Below are 14,108 nucleotides of genomic sequence, written 5' to 3'. Positions count from 1 at the left end.
AAATACCATTAAATGAACAAGTTGTGGGTGACAATCTGACTCTTTTTAATAAGATGCCAAAAGAAGACTTTAGGTTACAAATAAGCTTAAATATGTTCTGCACATATTAGACCCCCCCCCCCACACACACCTTAACCATATTTAGAAATACACTATATGCTTATTCAACAACTATATTTTCCATAATTTTACACACAAGGAAATGTTATAACTTGCATCACTTGATTTAAACCAATCATATCAACTTATTACACAAGCAAAAAAAAGAGACAAAAATGGGAAGAACTATTTGCCTCATCTTATTAATATGTCATATAATGAAACTTAAAGGAAACCTAATAATTTTAATCACAAAAGATCTGTAGTCTAGTCTTGAGTTTGACAGTTCTCTCCCGTCTCAGACTCCAAAGATTTTTCTGAGATCAGCCAGGGAGAGCTTGGTGGAGGTGCTTCCTGTCCCTGACAGCACATTCTGGGCCAGCTCTCTCTTCTCCACCTGCAGTGTGGAAATTTCCTCCTCCACTGTGTCTTTACACATAAACCTAAAATCACAAAAAACTCAGTTCATCTACAGAATTCCTACGGGTAAGAAGAATCAGGCGGAGTTTAAGGGGCTTTCACACATGTATTAGCTACACAAACACACAAGACATCCCGCTGGTTTTTACCGGTGGATGGTGACATCTTTAGTTTGTCCAACCCTGTAGATTCTGGCACATGCCTGATCCTCTAAGGCTGGATTCCTGTAAGAGCAACATGGCAGGGAATTAGGAAATTACTTTCTCATTTATCATCATTGTTGTTGTGATTAACAGTTGAACACACACTTGGTGAGCAACAGCCATTCTATCAGAAGCTATGGTGGATACAGCCAACTATATGAAGCAAAGGTAAAAGAAGTCGGGCTGCCGTGTGTGTGTGTGCACACATACGCGTGTGTGTGTGTGCATGTCTCACCAGTGCATCTCAGTGAGAAAGAGGTGATTCCCTCCAATGAGGTTGAGACCATCTTGAGTACGAAGTGACACCAGCATCACCTTTAATGTTAATGTGTTCATATTTAGTGACTCTTAAAAGGCAACAAATAATCCAGCATACTCAAAGGAACTTACTGGGCAGGATCACGGAATCATTGTTTCGTGGTTAAAGAAATATTTAACTGGGTGAGATTACCTGTGGCCCTTTAGGATTGTCGTTGAATTCTTTCACCAAATCCATGCGCTGTTCGGGATTGACGGTCCGATCGATGATTCCGTATCTCAGCCCGATTCTCTGCAGGTGAACGGCTACAATGCGCAGCATGCTGGTCCACTGGGACACGATCACGCTACAAGTTACCAGGGGACATGCCGACAGGTACTTTACAAGTCAGAATATACAGTCTATAGGTGTACGTGACACAAATAGAGCATTAAATGGTGATAATGGACAGAAAGGTGGGTTCTGAAGAACCTCCAGAAGAACTTCACAGCTGATCCGAACGTTTTACCTTTTCTGATGAGAATCATTCTCTCTTATCTTCTTCAGTTCAGAGAGAATGGCAGAAATCTGGAAAAGTGAAGAATAATAAGACATTTTTAGTATTCAGCTTCTTGTGTGGTTTTATTCTCCTGTTCAGGTGAAATCAGAGGTGCTGGTCACTGTTGGCTCCCCACCTTTGTGCTCTCACTGGACTTCTCAAAGAGCTCTGAGGGGAACTGGGTACCAAATAGGGTCACGGTATCTTTGGGACCAGCCTGCGACGGGCTGGAAGTGAGCGACAGGGCATTGAGTTGCTCCTCGAGAGGCACGACGATCTCATCTCCATTTAGCTCAGAGGGGTCGAGAGTCTGGGGGGCAGAAGCCAAGAAGCTCAAGCTAAGCACGTGTCTACTGCAGTGTGAGGAAGATCATCAGTGCACGTGAGGACACCTCTTTAAGAAGGGACAGGTGGCAGCAACACTGCCGGAGGTGCACAGACAGATTGTCCTTGGTGCTGGAGGCTTGTTGAGGCTGTTGGGAGCCCGACGCAGCAGAACCAGTCTGGGACAAACCATCATACACCTTCTTTTCATACTGGGACAGTTCGAGCGGATGCACCTCGCACATCAGGCCAGGCAGAGTCACCTGTAAAATTTGAGTTTATTCTGGATTAACTGTTGGTTAAAGGTGTGAAATGATGTGAGATTACAGCTCAGCCGTGCTCGTGTCTACGGTTACTATCTTTGAGTCCCGATCATCCTACCAGGGGTAATCCTGCAGCATCTTTCTGATCTTTGGTGCGTCTGAGCAGAAGACTCCTGGTCAGGATGTGGAGTCTCTCGATGCCTCTCCTTGAGCCGTTGTCCACCTGAGCTTTCCACAGCTTGAACTCATCAAATGGAGAATAACGCAGAAACCTGACAGATGGATCAACATGGCGATACGCTTTTAACGGTACAGATACCGTTCATTTAAAGCCTCATTAAGATGGCCATTAATCAGGTCAGGCCTTCTTCAAGGTCTAGTGGAGTCTCAGCTCCCACTGAGAAGCCCTTTGGAACAAGATACAACCACTGCCAGTTCCTCCCAACAATCCAGTTGACTCTCCACTAGACCTTGAAGGAATTCCTGCTTAATTTCTTGTCCTACAAAGTGAAAATTACACACGTACAATAACATTTGCTTACGGATTCAGAATTAGGAATTGCTGGAGTGATTAAAGTGCATCAACGAGGCCATTTCTGCAGTGTTCGATAAGGAAAAGCTTCTCTTTTATAACTCTGCTCCTCCCTGTGTGTTTTTGTCTTACTTGAGCAGAGAGTACATGTCCAGCAGGTTATTCTGGATGGGAGTTCCAGTAACAGCCCAGCGGGCATGAGCCGTCAGCTGACACGTGGCCACGGAAGAATGCACTTCTGGGTTCTTGATGTTGTGGGCTTCATCCAGAATCACTCTCTCCCAGGCCACCTGGAGTAGAGCGGACGATGACGGAGGAGCCTGATAAAAATAAAGTGATGAAGTGTTCATGCGTGTAGTTTCATACCTGTCGTCACTGATCATAAACACTGGACAATGTCAAAAGAACCTCTGGGAACAGCCGTTTCATGGCAGAGGAAGATTTTCACCATAAATATGTTTCTCACCACATCATCTTTGTTTGGTTTCTCAGCCTCCTCCTTCTGGACTGGGATCTCTTGAGAGACCAAACTGTATGTGGTCACCACCACATCATAATCTGCAAGTCTGAGGAGCAGAGAGGGAAAATATAAATCATCTAAAATGATAAAATGAGAGTCAGTTTAGTGTTGCTTAATGGGTTCATTTTCAGAAAGACTGGATTCGTCCAGGAGGTAGTGTGCACGTGTGTGAGCGTGTCAGTGGGCCTCTCACGCTCTAGCACTCTTCCCACAGCTGGGACCGTGGTAAAGGTACACGCTCAGTTCGGACGACCTGACGTGTCTGTCGATCTCTCTCTTCCAGTGGTGGATCAGAGAGGCGGGACAGATGATCAGAGTTGCTTTAGAAGCCACGAGGGTGGAATCTGAGTGGTAGATCAAAACGTTAGAGGTGGGATTGCCTTTGTTTTAACCAAGAAAAGGGGGAAATTATACTAGTTACCTGTTTTGGAGAGCCATTTATCCAGCTGTTTCTCCTTTTTCTTATCTTCCCCCTTTTTCTCATCTTTCTGGGTCAGGATGAGCGAAATCATGGTCAGGGTTTTCCCTAGATCAATTTCATCTGCTGCATTTAGACAGAAAAACCAGGGTAATTTGTGAAACTTATGCAAGAAAAAACAAACCAGACCAGATGTCCCCCTAAAATTGAATTTCTTGGCAGCAGTGACCCAAACTGCTCAGTGGACTTACCCAGAATGCCTCCACAGGGATTTTGAGTTTCTCTCCACTGCAGCCAGGCCAACGCTCTCCTCTGGTGGGGCAGGAGCGTCACCTGATCAGAACAGAGCGGCGTTATAGTCAGAAAGCAGGACAGAAGCTGCTGTGACTGATTCATCCCCTGACTGGAGTGTCTTCACCTTAAGGCCTCTGGGGTCTGGAGACTCAGCTTCAGCACCTGGGCAGGACTCCAGAGAGTTGTGAAGATTGTCGATGGCCTCCGCCATCAGGCGGTCTTCAGTCATCCGGCCACCATCGAAGGCCTGAGCTTGTGAGTTTGCTGGAAAGATATAGACATGATTTATTTAATGACAAGAGAAAAGAATAGATCAAATTATTATTATCATTTCCACCAGTTCCCTGCTCGGCCTACCTCCAGACATCTGAGAGGATCCGTGGCGTGACTGGAGCCCCAGAGAGCTGCTGGAGGCCTGCTGGGAGGGACCTGAAGAAGGAAGACTTGGGAGTAGGATGGTGCCACCTGGCCGGTTGAATGGGTTTACCTGGCTGTTACTGGGACTAGTATCACTACCACATGTTTTGATCTGGGACTCTGAAATTGCAGCAAATATTTGTTTATTGGAATGCTGCTGCTGTCAGACTTAACATCTTATCTGCAAGACTTTGAGGGAGTTACCTGGCTGAGAAGCCTGACCGAGGCTCAGAGATGTCAGGGCTTCCTCCAGCTCTCTGACCTGGGTCCGCAGCCTCTCCCCTTTATCAGGCAGTGCAGCCACATTCACCATAGACAGAGTGGCCTTAACACCAGGTAAGAGATTGCGTGAGGAAGATGTTTTCTTCTCATGAACTCTGGTCTGTGAGGTGCGTTGCTGGATGTGTCAGCAACCATGTTTTAAGGGGAATGCACCACACCTGGAACTGATCATTAAAATCAACCTCACCCTTAGGCCTGTAGGGCAGGCTGCTCCAGTGTTTTACGTCACATCCCAAGTCTTGCCATCTTTTCTTAAGCGGTTTAGCAATAGAAACATGTGGTACAGAACCTGACACTTTGAATAGCGCTGCTGCTTCGACGGAAAGGCTTCCTGCCGTGCAGACAGCTGTTTGACCACACACATATAGATGCATAATTACAATCATTTGTGGATCTTTGAGTTTAGCAAACTGCTCTGCATATCTTGATGTGCCGTGTGGGTCTGATTTACAGATCTCACCAATGCGCTCCACGTGCATGGTTACATGCAGGTCAGTTTGATTGTGGAGCTGGGCTTCAGGCTGTAAGTATGACAGAGCTTTACCATATAACATAGTGATTGGGTCAGAGAATGGAGGGGGCTGCTTTTCAGGAATGTTGAGTGACCAATATTTACTGCATGTCCCTCCTTCCCTTACCCACAGATTAACCATTCTATCTAAAGACCACATCCCTTCGGCTGTGGTACGAATCATCAACTGAAGCTGAGAGATAAGATCTCTTCCTAACAGATTTACGGGACATGTGGTGGAGATCACGAAAGGAGCTTTAAGTGTGATTCCACTTACAGGGTCACAAACATCTACAGGAACTGACATTCTTTCTTTAGTTATGAGACCGTTATGAGACCATTTGCAAAGTCTTCTTTTTCAAATTGGTCAAATTTTGTGCCCTGATTTGTTTTAATTTTTGTGACATCTTTTTCCGGTTCTAGTCATTGTTGAGGTGGATTAGAACCTTGCTGCTGTCCTCTATTGTGTCTCTGGTCACGTTGTTTCTTTTTGCAATCACGTTCCCAGTGTCCATAATTTTTACAATAATGACACTGATCTTTTTCACTGAAATTGCCTCCTCCTCCCCTTCCGCCTCGGCCTCACCCATGTCCGCGGCCTCGGCTTGGGAGAGGGTTGGCATTGAAAAACATGCCTGTTGATTGGTTCTTACTTTTTTGGCATTGTCTTTCAGCATGCATAGCATGTTGTTCATAGCGGTTTAGGTTACAAGTTCCGAAATCAACTAACTGTCTCTCTACCCAGGTTTTTATCTCTGATTTTGATCCCCCATGTATAGCTTGCTTTAACTGCTGTTGGTAGGGACCTTCTGGTTCTTCCGCATACGGAATTCCACTATTTTTCGGAACACATCTTTCATTCTCATGCTATAGTCTTCAAAACTTTCGTCAGTCTTTTGTCTCATGGCCGTAATGGCGCTGTAGTCAGCTCGTCTAGTAAAAACAGTTCGCATGCGCTCGTACAGTCTGTCAAGTCTGTCATTTAGTTCTTGGCTGCCAGGCTGCCATGGTTGTTGAGTGGCTGGATCCACTGGGACCCAATCTCCTCTAACAGTGCCTCATTTCTTGCCATTAACGCACATGAGGACTTGCTGGGTTTCAGTACCGTTAGTATAGTAACTTCTTTTAATTTTGCAATATTGCCTGGCCTGTCTAAGTTACCATCCCAATCGAACTTAGTCATCCACAGCTGAACATATGAGCATGAACCTCGATATTTGTCTTCCATGTGTTTACATGATGCTGGGATTTCGAATTCAGCACCTTTTGTGGAATGTTGGTTGCCCATGTTTGCACTTTATTTATCAGTTTTTATGTACTTGAGTGGAGACGCCTGATCTCCCGACTGAACAACCCTCAATCCCTACAGGATATCTAGTTCAGTCCCTCCGCCGTGGCCTTATAACCCCTCTTTTTTAATCAGGAGAGTATACACCAAGCTTCTACCTCCGAGGAGGCGGGTGTATCTTGCCTCTGCTTCTCTCCTGATGACCAGGCAGGTAATACCGCGGTATTTTCCGTGTAGCGCTTTTTGTGTCTTATACTCACTCCGTTGTCGCTATGGTTTCTCTCTGAGTTGTTTTAGTGCCTTCTTCCCGTCACTGGAGATGGTCGCCCTGGGAGGGACGAAGACCGGCTTCCGTCAACTCGTGATGAAAGGTCTTTCACTTCGGACGTCCTTTTGACTCCGGCTGCGCGCAGACTTCGGCGTTTGGTCGTCCCACGGCGCTCCTCTCCAGGTCTTGGGATCCGGCTCGAAGGACCAATTTTTGTGAGGGTGATGTTTGGTCACCCGCGCTGTTCGTTCACTAGACTCAGATCAACCACGCAAACAACAGGAGGCCTTGCAAGGGAGAGCTGACGAGCAGTTCAAGCTTCCTCTCTCAACTCCGTCCGTCTGCTGCTCGCTCTCCTCTTTTATTTGGTGCACACAAGATTTGTATCAATCTGACCTCATGATTCCTTCTCCTCCTATCTCTACGACTTCCTCGTGTCCTTGAACATGATACCTCCCAGTGCTGGGTACATAACAGCTACAATACTTGATTCAAACACTCATACATTCTTTTTGATTAAACATTCTAAATCTACTTACTATACTTACTATAGCATTGAAACGATAATAGTAATAACAACAATAATTCTTCTCACATTTCCCTCCTGTTTATCGTTAATGCGTCTAGATTCTCATTGTCAGTATTACATCATTTCATTTCATGAAATTTAAATGCATTACGTCATTTTCCTAGAAACACATTTCTTACACTCATAGTTCAACATGGGTACAGCTTAAGACATCCTAAACATTTCATTTACATCTTGCATCACATTTGTCCATTCTTCTTCATCGTTGTCCAGTAGAGATCGTTCTTCCACCACAATTAGGAAGAACAACTTCATTTCCTTTTAGATCCTCTTCACAGGTTCCGACGGGATTCAGCCGTTGCTGGACCTATACAGGCCGTCAGCCGTTTACGGAGAGTCCGCCACTGCTCCCTCGCCTTCACCTGGAAGAATTTTCTGTTTCTTACAATGGGAAAGGTGTATCCACGACAGTTTCCCGTCCACTCGAACTGCAGTCTTTGTGGTCAGCTGTACTTGATAAGGACCTTCCCATCTAGGCGTGTTCCACCTCTTTCGCACAAACTTCTTCACCCACACGTAGTCGCCCGGTTGAATGGGTTCCTGGGGGGTGGAATCTGTGGAAGACACGGGACTAGGCAGAACATTTACAGTATTCACACTTCGGTTAAGTAACACTTTTTTCAGATAATCTGCTATTGTTTCCTCAACATGTTTTAGCTCATTTGTCGTTGCAAAGTATGGTAGGCAATAAGGCCGCCCATATAATGCTTCAAAGGGTGTGATGCCTGTTTTCTTGTGTGGTGTTATGTGCATCCATAATTTCACCAGGTCGAGACAAAACATCCAGTTCTTTCCTGTCTCGTCCATACACTTCTTCAGTCTGTTCTTAATAGTACCGTTGACTCTTTCAACCAACCCTGCACTCTGGGGGTGGTATGCGCAGTGATTCTTCAAATCAATGTCCAAAGTTACTCCTACAGTTTTCACTATCTCATTTACAAAATGGCTTCCATTGTCGCTCCAGATGACCTTCGGGATGCCAAACCTGGGAATGATCTCTCTACATAAAACTTTTGCTACTGTCAGTGCATCTGCTTTTGCTGTGGGGAAAATTTCTACCCACCTAGTAAATCCATCTAACACTACTAGACAATATTGTTTACCTTCACATGGTGTTAGCTGAATAAAATCTAGAAAAACTGTGTGAAATGGATGATTTGGTAATGGTGGAGTGCCTGCAGGGGCCTTAAGGGCTCCCTGTGGGCTGTGTTTTACACAAATAGCACATTGTGAACAAAATTTTTTTGAGTATGTATGAAATCCTATAGTGTAATAATGTTCATTCTGTACCATCCCTCCTGTTGAGACATGGCATGGCCATGGCTCACTAATGCTGCCCATTTATGCATATTCCGGGGAAGGATTGGTTTGTTTCCTATGGTTAACAGTCCTTTGTCATCCAGTTTGGCTCCTCGCTTCTTCCACGTGGCCTTTTCTTTTTTCTGGAGCACTTTGTTGCATTTCTTTTAGAATATCATTATCTGCAGGTTCTAAGGCTAAATGATTCCTCATTATCAAGAAGTGTGTTGTTATTTGCTGCAGCCTTTGCGGCTCTGTCAGCAAAGGCATTGCCTTGTGAGACTGCGTCTGTGTTGTTAGTGTGTGCAGTGCATTTACATACAGCTATTTTACGTGGCTGCTGTACTGCTGCCAATAACTTTTTTAACAGTTCTGCATGCATGACCGGTTTGCCGGTCGACGTTTTCATCCCTCTTAATTCCATTGTTGAGCAAACACAAACAGTGTGGAAAAAGCATATTGACTATCTGTGTAAATGGTAACATCTTGTCCTTTGCTTAGTTCACAGGCACGTGTGAGTGCGACCAGTTCTGCAGCTTGAGCAGAATAGGAAGAGGGAAGTGGTTTCGCCTCCACCACCTCAGTTGCTGTGACTACTGCATAGGCGGTTCTAGTGCGTCCACAGTCATCCTTTCTCGATGATCCATCCACAAAGAGTATCCGTCCTGTAGTCAACGCGACATCACTGAGATCTGGTCGCGGCAGGACCTTGGTGGAGACCTCATCCAGGCAGTTGTGCTGGTGTCCCTCTTCTGCGGTGGGTAGCAGCGTCGCTGGGTTAAGGTCGTGCAGCGACGAATCGTCAGATTCGGCTGAGACAGCAACACTGCCATGCAGGAAAGATGACGTGCGGGCGACAGGAATGCTATCTTACTTTGTAGCAGCAGTATTGACACTGCATGTGGAACTAGCAAAGTTAGCTCATGATATAGCACCACTCCTGCGGAGGCTTTTACTGCCTCAGATGCTGCCACCACTGCTTTAACGCATGGTGGGAGTGCACAAGCTACGGGATCTAGCTTGTGGGAGTAGTAGGCCACTGGCTGCCTCTTATCTCCGTGCTTCTGCAACAAAACTGAAGTCATAAAATCACCCTTGCAATCTACGACCTGCTCAAAAGGCTTCTGATAGTCTGGCAGCTTTAACACTCCAGCACCTACAAGGGCCTGCTTTGTGTGTTTAAATGCTTCTTCAGCTTCAGGGGTCCAAGTTAACACATCAGTCATTGCTAAGGGATTATCATACATCAATGCTTGTAAAGGGCAGTTATTTTCGCATAATCTAAGATCCATGATCTGCAAAAATTCACAAGTCCTAAGAATGACATCATCTGCTTCTTTGTTTTTGGTTTTGGGGCTTCAAGCACTGCTGTTTTCCTCGACTCGAGAATAGCTTTGCCATTATGTGTCAAAACATGGCCCAGATAAATCACTTCCTGCTTCACCAGTTGCAGTTTGCTTTTGCTTAATCTATGGCCTTGAGTGGCTAGCCAGTGTAGCAATGCTGACGTGTCTGACCAACAATCTGCCTCTGTTTTTGACGCCATGAGGATGTCATCCACGTAGACGAGGATTTGACTTCCACACGGAGGTTAAACTTAGCTAATGATGATATCATTACCTGAGAGAAGATTGTGGGACTCTCACAGTAGCCCTGAGGTAACCTTGTCCAGGTGTACCTCCGTCCTTGAAACGTAAATGCAAACCAAAACTGGCTGTCTGGATGTACTGGTACAGAGAAAAATGCATTGGATACATCTATCACCGTGTACCACTGATGTTCAGGGTTTAAGTCATTCAGCAGAGTGTATGGATCTTAAGGGGATATTGCCTCTGAAATGGTCTATAATCCGATTTAGGGATTATTTTTACAGGTTCTGCTCGTTTTATAAGACCTACATCTGCAGGTCCTTCCGACCATAATTCAGGGGGAAGCTCTTTCAGCTTCTCCTCTTCTTCTGCGTGAGGAAGATGTTTTCTTCTCATGAACTCTGGTCTGTGAGGTGCGTTGCTGGATGTGTCAGCAACCATGTTTTAAGGGGAATGCGCCACACCTGGAACTGATCATTAAAATCAACCTCACCCTTAGGCCTATAGGGCAGGCTGCTCCAGTGTTTTACGTCGCATCCCAAGTCTTGCCATCTTTTCTTAAGCGGTTTAGCAATAGAAACATGTGGTACAGAACCTGACACTTTGAATAGTGCTGCTGCTTCGGTGGAAAGGCTTCCTGCCGTGCAGACAGCTGTTTGACCACACACATATAGGTGCATAATTACAATCATTTGTGGATCTTTAAGTTTTGTAAACTGCTCTGCATAGCTTGATGTGCCGTGTGGGTCTGATTTACAGATCTCACCAATGCGCTCCATGTGCATGGTTACATGCAGGTCAGCTTGATTGTGGAGCTGGGCTTCAGGCTGTAAGTATGACAGAGCTTTACCATATATCATAGTGATTGGGTCAGAAAATGGAGGGGGCTGCTTTTCAGGAATGTCAAGTGACCAAAATTTACTGCACATCTCTCCTTCTCTTACCCACAGATTAACCATTCTATCTACAGACCACATTCCTTCGGCTGTGGTACGAATCATCAACTGAAGCTGAGAGATAAGATCTCTTCCTAACAGGTTTACGGGACATGTGGTGGAGATCACAAAAGAGCTTTAAGTGTGATTCCATTACAGGGTCACAAACATCTACAGGAACTGACATTTTTTCTTTAGTTATGAGACCATTTGCTGATCTCACAAAAATCTGTGTAGAAGTTGGCTTCAGGGCTATTGGATCTATAATTACTGATTTACCTGCACCCGTGTCTACTAAGAATGTTAAAGAATTGCCTAACACGGTCAGTTGTATTTCTGGTTTACCTTCAGCAAACAGGAAGATGGTTTCTAAGTCTAAAACATCTTCTAAGTCTTCTTTTTCAAATTGGTCAAATTTTGTGCCCTGATTTGTTTTAATTTTTGTGACATCTTTTTCCGGTTCTAGTCATTGTTGAGGTGGATTAGAACCTTGCTGCTGTCCTCTATTGTGTCTCTGGTCACGTTGTTTTTTTTTGCAATCACGTTCCCAGTGTCCATAATTTTTACAATAATGACACCGATCTTTTTCACAGAATTGCCTCCTCCTCCCCTCTGCCTCGCCCACGCCCACACCCTCGGCTTCGGCTTGGGAGAGGGTTGGCATTGAAAAACATGCCTGTTGATTGGTTCTTACTTTTTTGGCATTGTCTTTCAGCATGCATAGCATGTTGTTCATAGAGGTTTAGGTTACAAGTTCCGAAATCAACTAATTGTCTCTCTACCCAGGTTTTTATCTCTGATTTTGATCCCCCATGTATAGCTTGCTTTAACTGCTGTTGGTAGGGACCTTCTGGTTCTTCCGCATACGGAATTCCACTATTTTTCCGGAACACATCTTTCATTCTCATGCTATAGTATTCAAAACTTTCGTCAGTCTTTTGTCTCATGGCCGTAATGGCGCTGTAGTCAGCTCGTCTAGTAAAAACAGTTCGCATGCGCTCGTACAGTCTGTCAAGTCTGTCATTTAGTTCTTGGCTGCCAGGCTGCCATGGTTGTTGAGTGGCTGGATCCACTGGGACCCAATCTCCTCTAACAGTGCCTCATTTCTTGCCATTAACGCACATGAGGACTTGCTGGGTTTCAGTACCGTTAGTATAGTAACTTCTTTTAATTTTGCAATATTGCCTGGCCTGTCTAAGTTACCATCCCAATCGAACGTAGTCATCCACAGCTGAACATATGAGCATGAACCTGGATATTTGTCTTCCATGTGTTTACATGATGCTGGGTTTTCGAATTCAGCACCTTTTGTGGAATGTTGGTTGCCCATGTTTGCACTTTATTTATCAGTTTTTATGTACTTGAGTGGAGACGCCTGATCTCCCGACTGAACAACCCTCAATCCCTACAGGATATCTAGTTAAGTCCCTCTGCCGTGGCCTTATAACCCCTCTTTTTTAATCAGGAGAGTATACACCAAGCTTCTACCTCCGAGGAGGGCGGTGTATCTTGTGCCTCTGCTTCTCTCCCGATGACCAGGCAGGTAATACCGCGGTATTTTCCGTGTAAGCGCTTTTGGGAGGGACGAAGGGAGGGACGAAGACCGGCCTTCCGTCAACTCGTGATGAAAGGTCTTTCACTTCGGACGTCTTTTTGACTCCGGCTGCGCGCAGACTTCGGCGTTCGGTCGTCCCACGGCGCTCCTCTCCAGGTCTGGGATCCGGCTCGAAGGACCAATTTTTGTGAGGGTGATGTTTGGTCACCCGCGCTGTTCGTTCACTAGACTCAGATCAACCACAAACAACAACAGGAGGCCTTGCAAGGGAGAGCTGACGAGCAGTTCAAGCTTCCTCTCTCAACTCCGTCCGTCTGCTGCTCGCTCTCCTCTTTTATTTGGTGCACACAAGATTTGTATCAATCTGACTTCATGATTCCTTCTCCTCCTATCTCTACGACTTCCTCGTGTCCTTGAACATGATACCTCCCAGTGCTGGGTACATAACAGCTACAATACTTGATTCAAACACTCATACATTCTTTTTGATTAAACATTCTAAATCTACTTACTATACTTACTATAGCATTGAAACGATAACAGTAATAACAACAAGAATTCTTCTCACAGATCAACCACACAAACAACAGGAGGCCTTGCAAGGGAGAGCTGACGAGCAGTTCAAGCTTCCTCTCTCAACTCCATCCGCTGCTGCTCGCTCTCCTCTTTTATTTGGTGCACACAAGATTTGTATCAATCTGACTTCATGATTCCTTCTCCTCCTATCTCTACGACTTCCTCGTGTCCTTGAACATGATACCTCCCAGTGCTGGGTACATAACAGCTACAATACTTGATTCAAACACTCATACATTCTTTTTGATTAAACATTCTAAATCTACTTACTATACTTACTATAGCATTGAAACGATAATAGTAATAACAACAATAATTCTTCTCACAAGATGGAGAAAGGAGTATGGAGCGGTGTTCAATTTTCATTGATGACTAATCTTTTACACCCACCTTCTTCTGTTGGAGCTGAGCAGTTAGAAGGTTACGAAGTCCTCTGGGATCGTCCTGAGATTTGATATTGGAAGCTGGCTGAAATCCCGGGTAGGTGGTCAGCATTTTTTGAACAGCAGTGGCAGGAGACTTCTGAGCAGCACGTTTCACTGACACCAGCACTACATCATCCTCATCCTGGCCTTTGCTGGATATGGGAGTCTGTGGATGGCGATGGTTTGTCAGATGTACGGTGGACGGTGACAGAGTCTTTGGAAGCCTGCGTAAAACTGCTGGGTGAGGATTCGATGCAGGTTTTATCTGTACTGGGTTTCTTCGGATCTGAATCCTTCGTCGTCACAGTTACTTCCTTCATATTAACAGACTTGGCTAATGAAGGAGAAAGATTTTTCTCTGCTTCTCTAGGCATTCCCAAAATCTCGGCGCGTTTGTATAATTTCATAGTTTTCGACCAAGCTTATCGGCGTCTACAATATCATTTTATTCTGCGTTTTCAACACTACTGAATAGATATGTTGCGGAAATATGTAACACTGTTA

General features: G+C 45.0%; 1 protein-coding gene across 1 annotated transcript; it reads right to left on the bottom strand.

Moving 5' to 3' along the window:
• Positions 1 to 21: 21 nt before the first annotated feature.
• LOC130536636 (transcription termination factor 2-like) lies at positions 22 to 14,087 on the bottom strand. The gene is given in 18 exon segments (XM_057052722.1): positions 22 to 542; positions 669 to 743; positions 958 to 1,037; positions 1,174 to 1,327; positions 1,490 to 1,548; positions 1,656 to 1,829; positions 1,912 to 2,106; positions 2,225 to 2,378; positions 2,771 to 2,958; positions 3,105 to 3,204; positions 3,352 to 3,502; positions 3,580 to 3,702; positions 3,828 to 3,909; positions 3,995 to 4,134; positions 4,228 to 4,407; positions 4,492 to 4,612; positions 13,570 to 13,762; positions 13,764 to 14,087. Coding segments are annotated over 18 exon segments (2,562 nt in total). The 5' UTR covers positions 14,012 to 14,087; the 3' UTR covers positions 22 to 397.
• Between the last annotated feature and the right edge of the window lie 21 nt (positions 14,088 to 14,108).

This window comes from Takifugu flavidus, chromosome 1 (assembly GCF_003711565.1).
Source record: "Takifugu flavidus isolate HTHZ2018 chromosome 1, ASM371156v2, whole genome shotgun sequence".
Lineage (NCBI taxonomy): Eukaryota > Metazoa > Chordata > Actinopteri > Tetraodontiformes > Tetraodontidae > Takifugu > Takifugu flavidus.
This window is presented reverse-complemented; position numbering and strand designations above follow the sequence as displayed.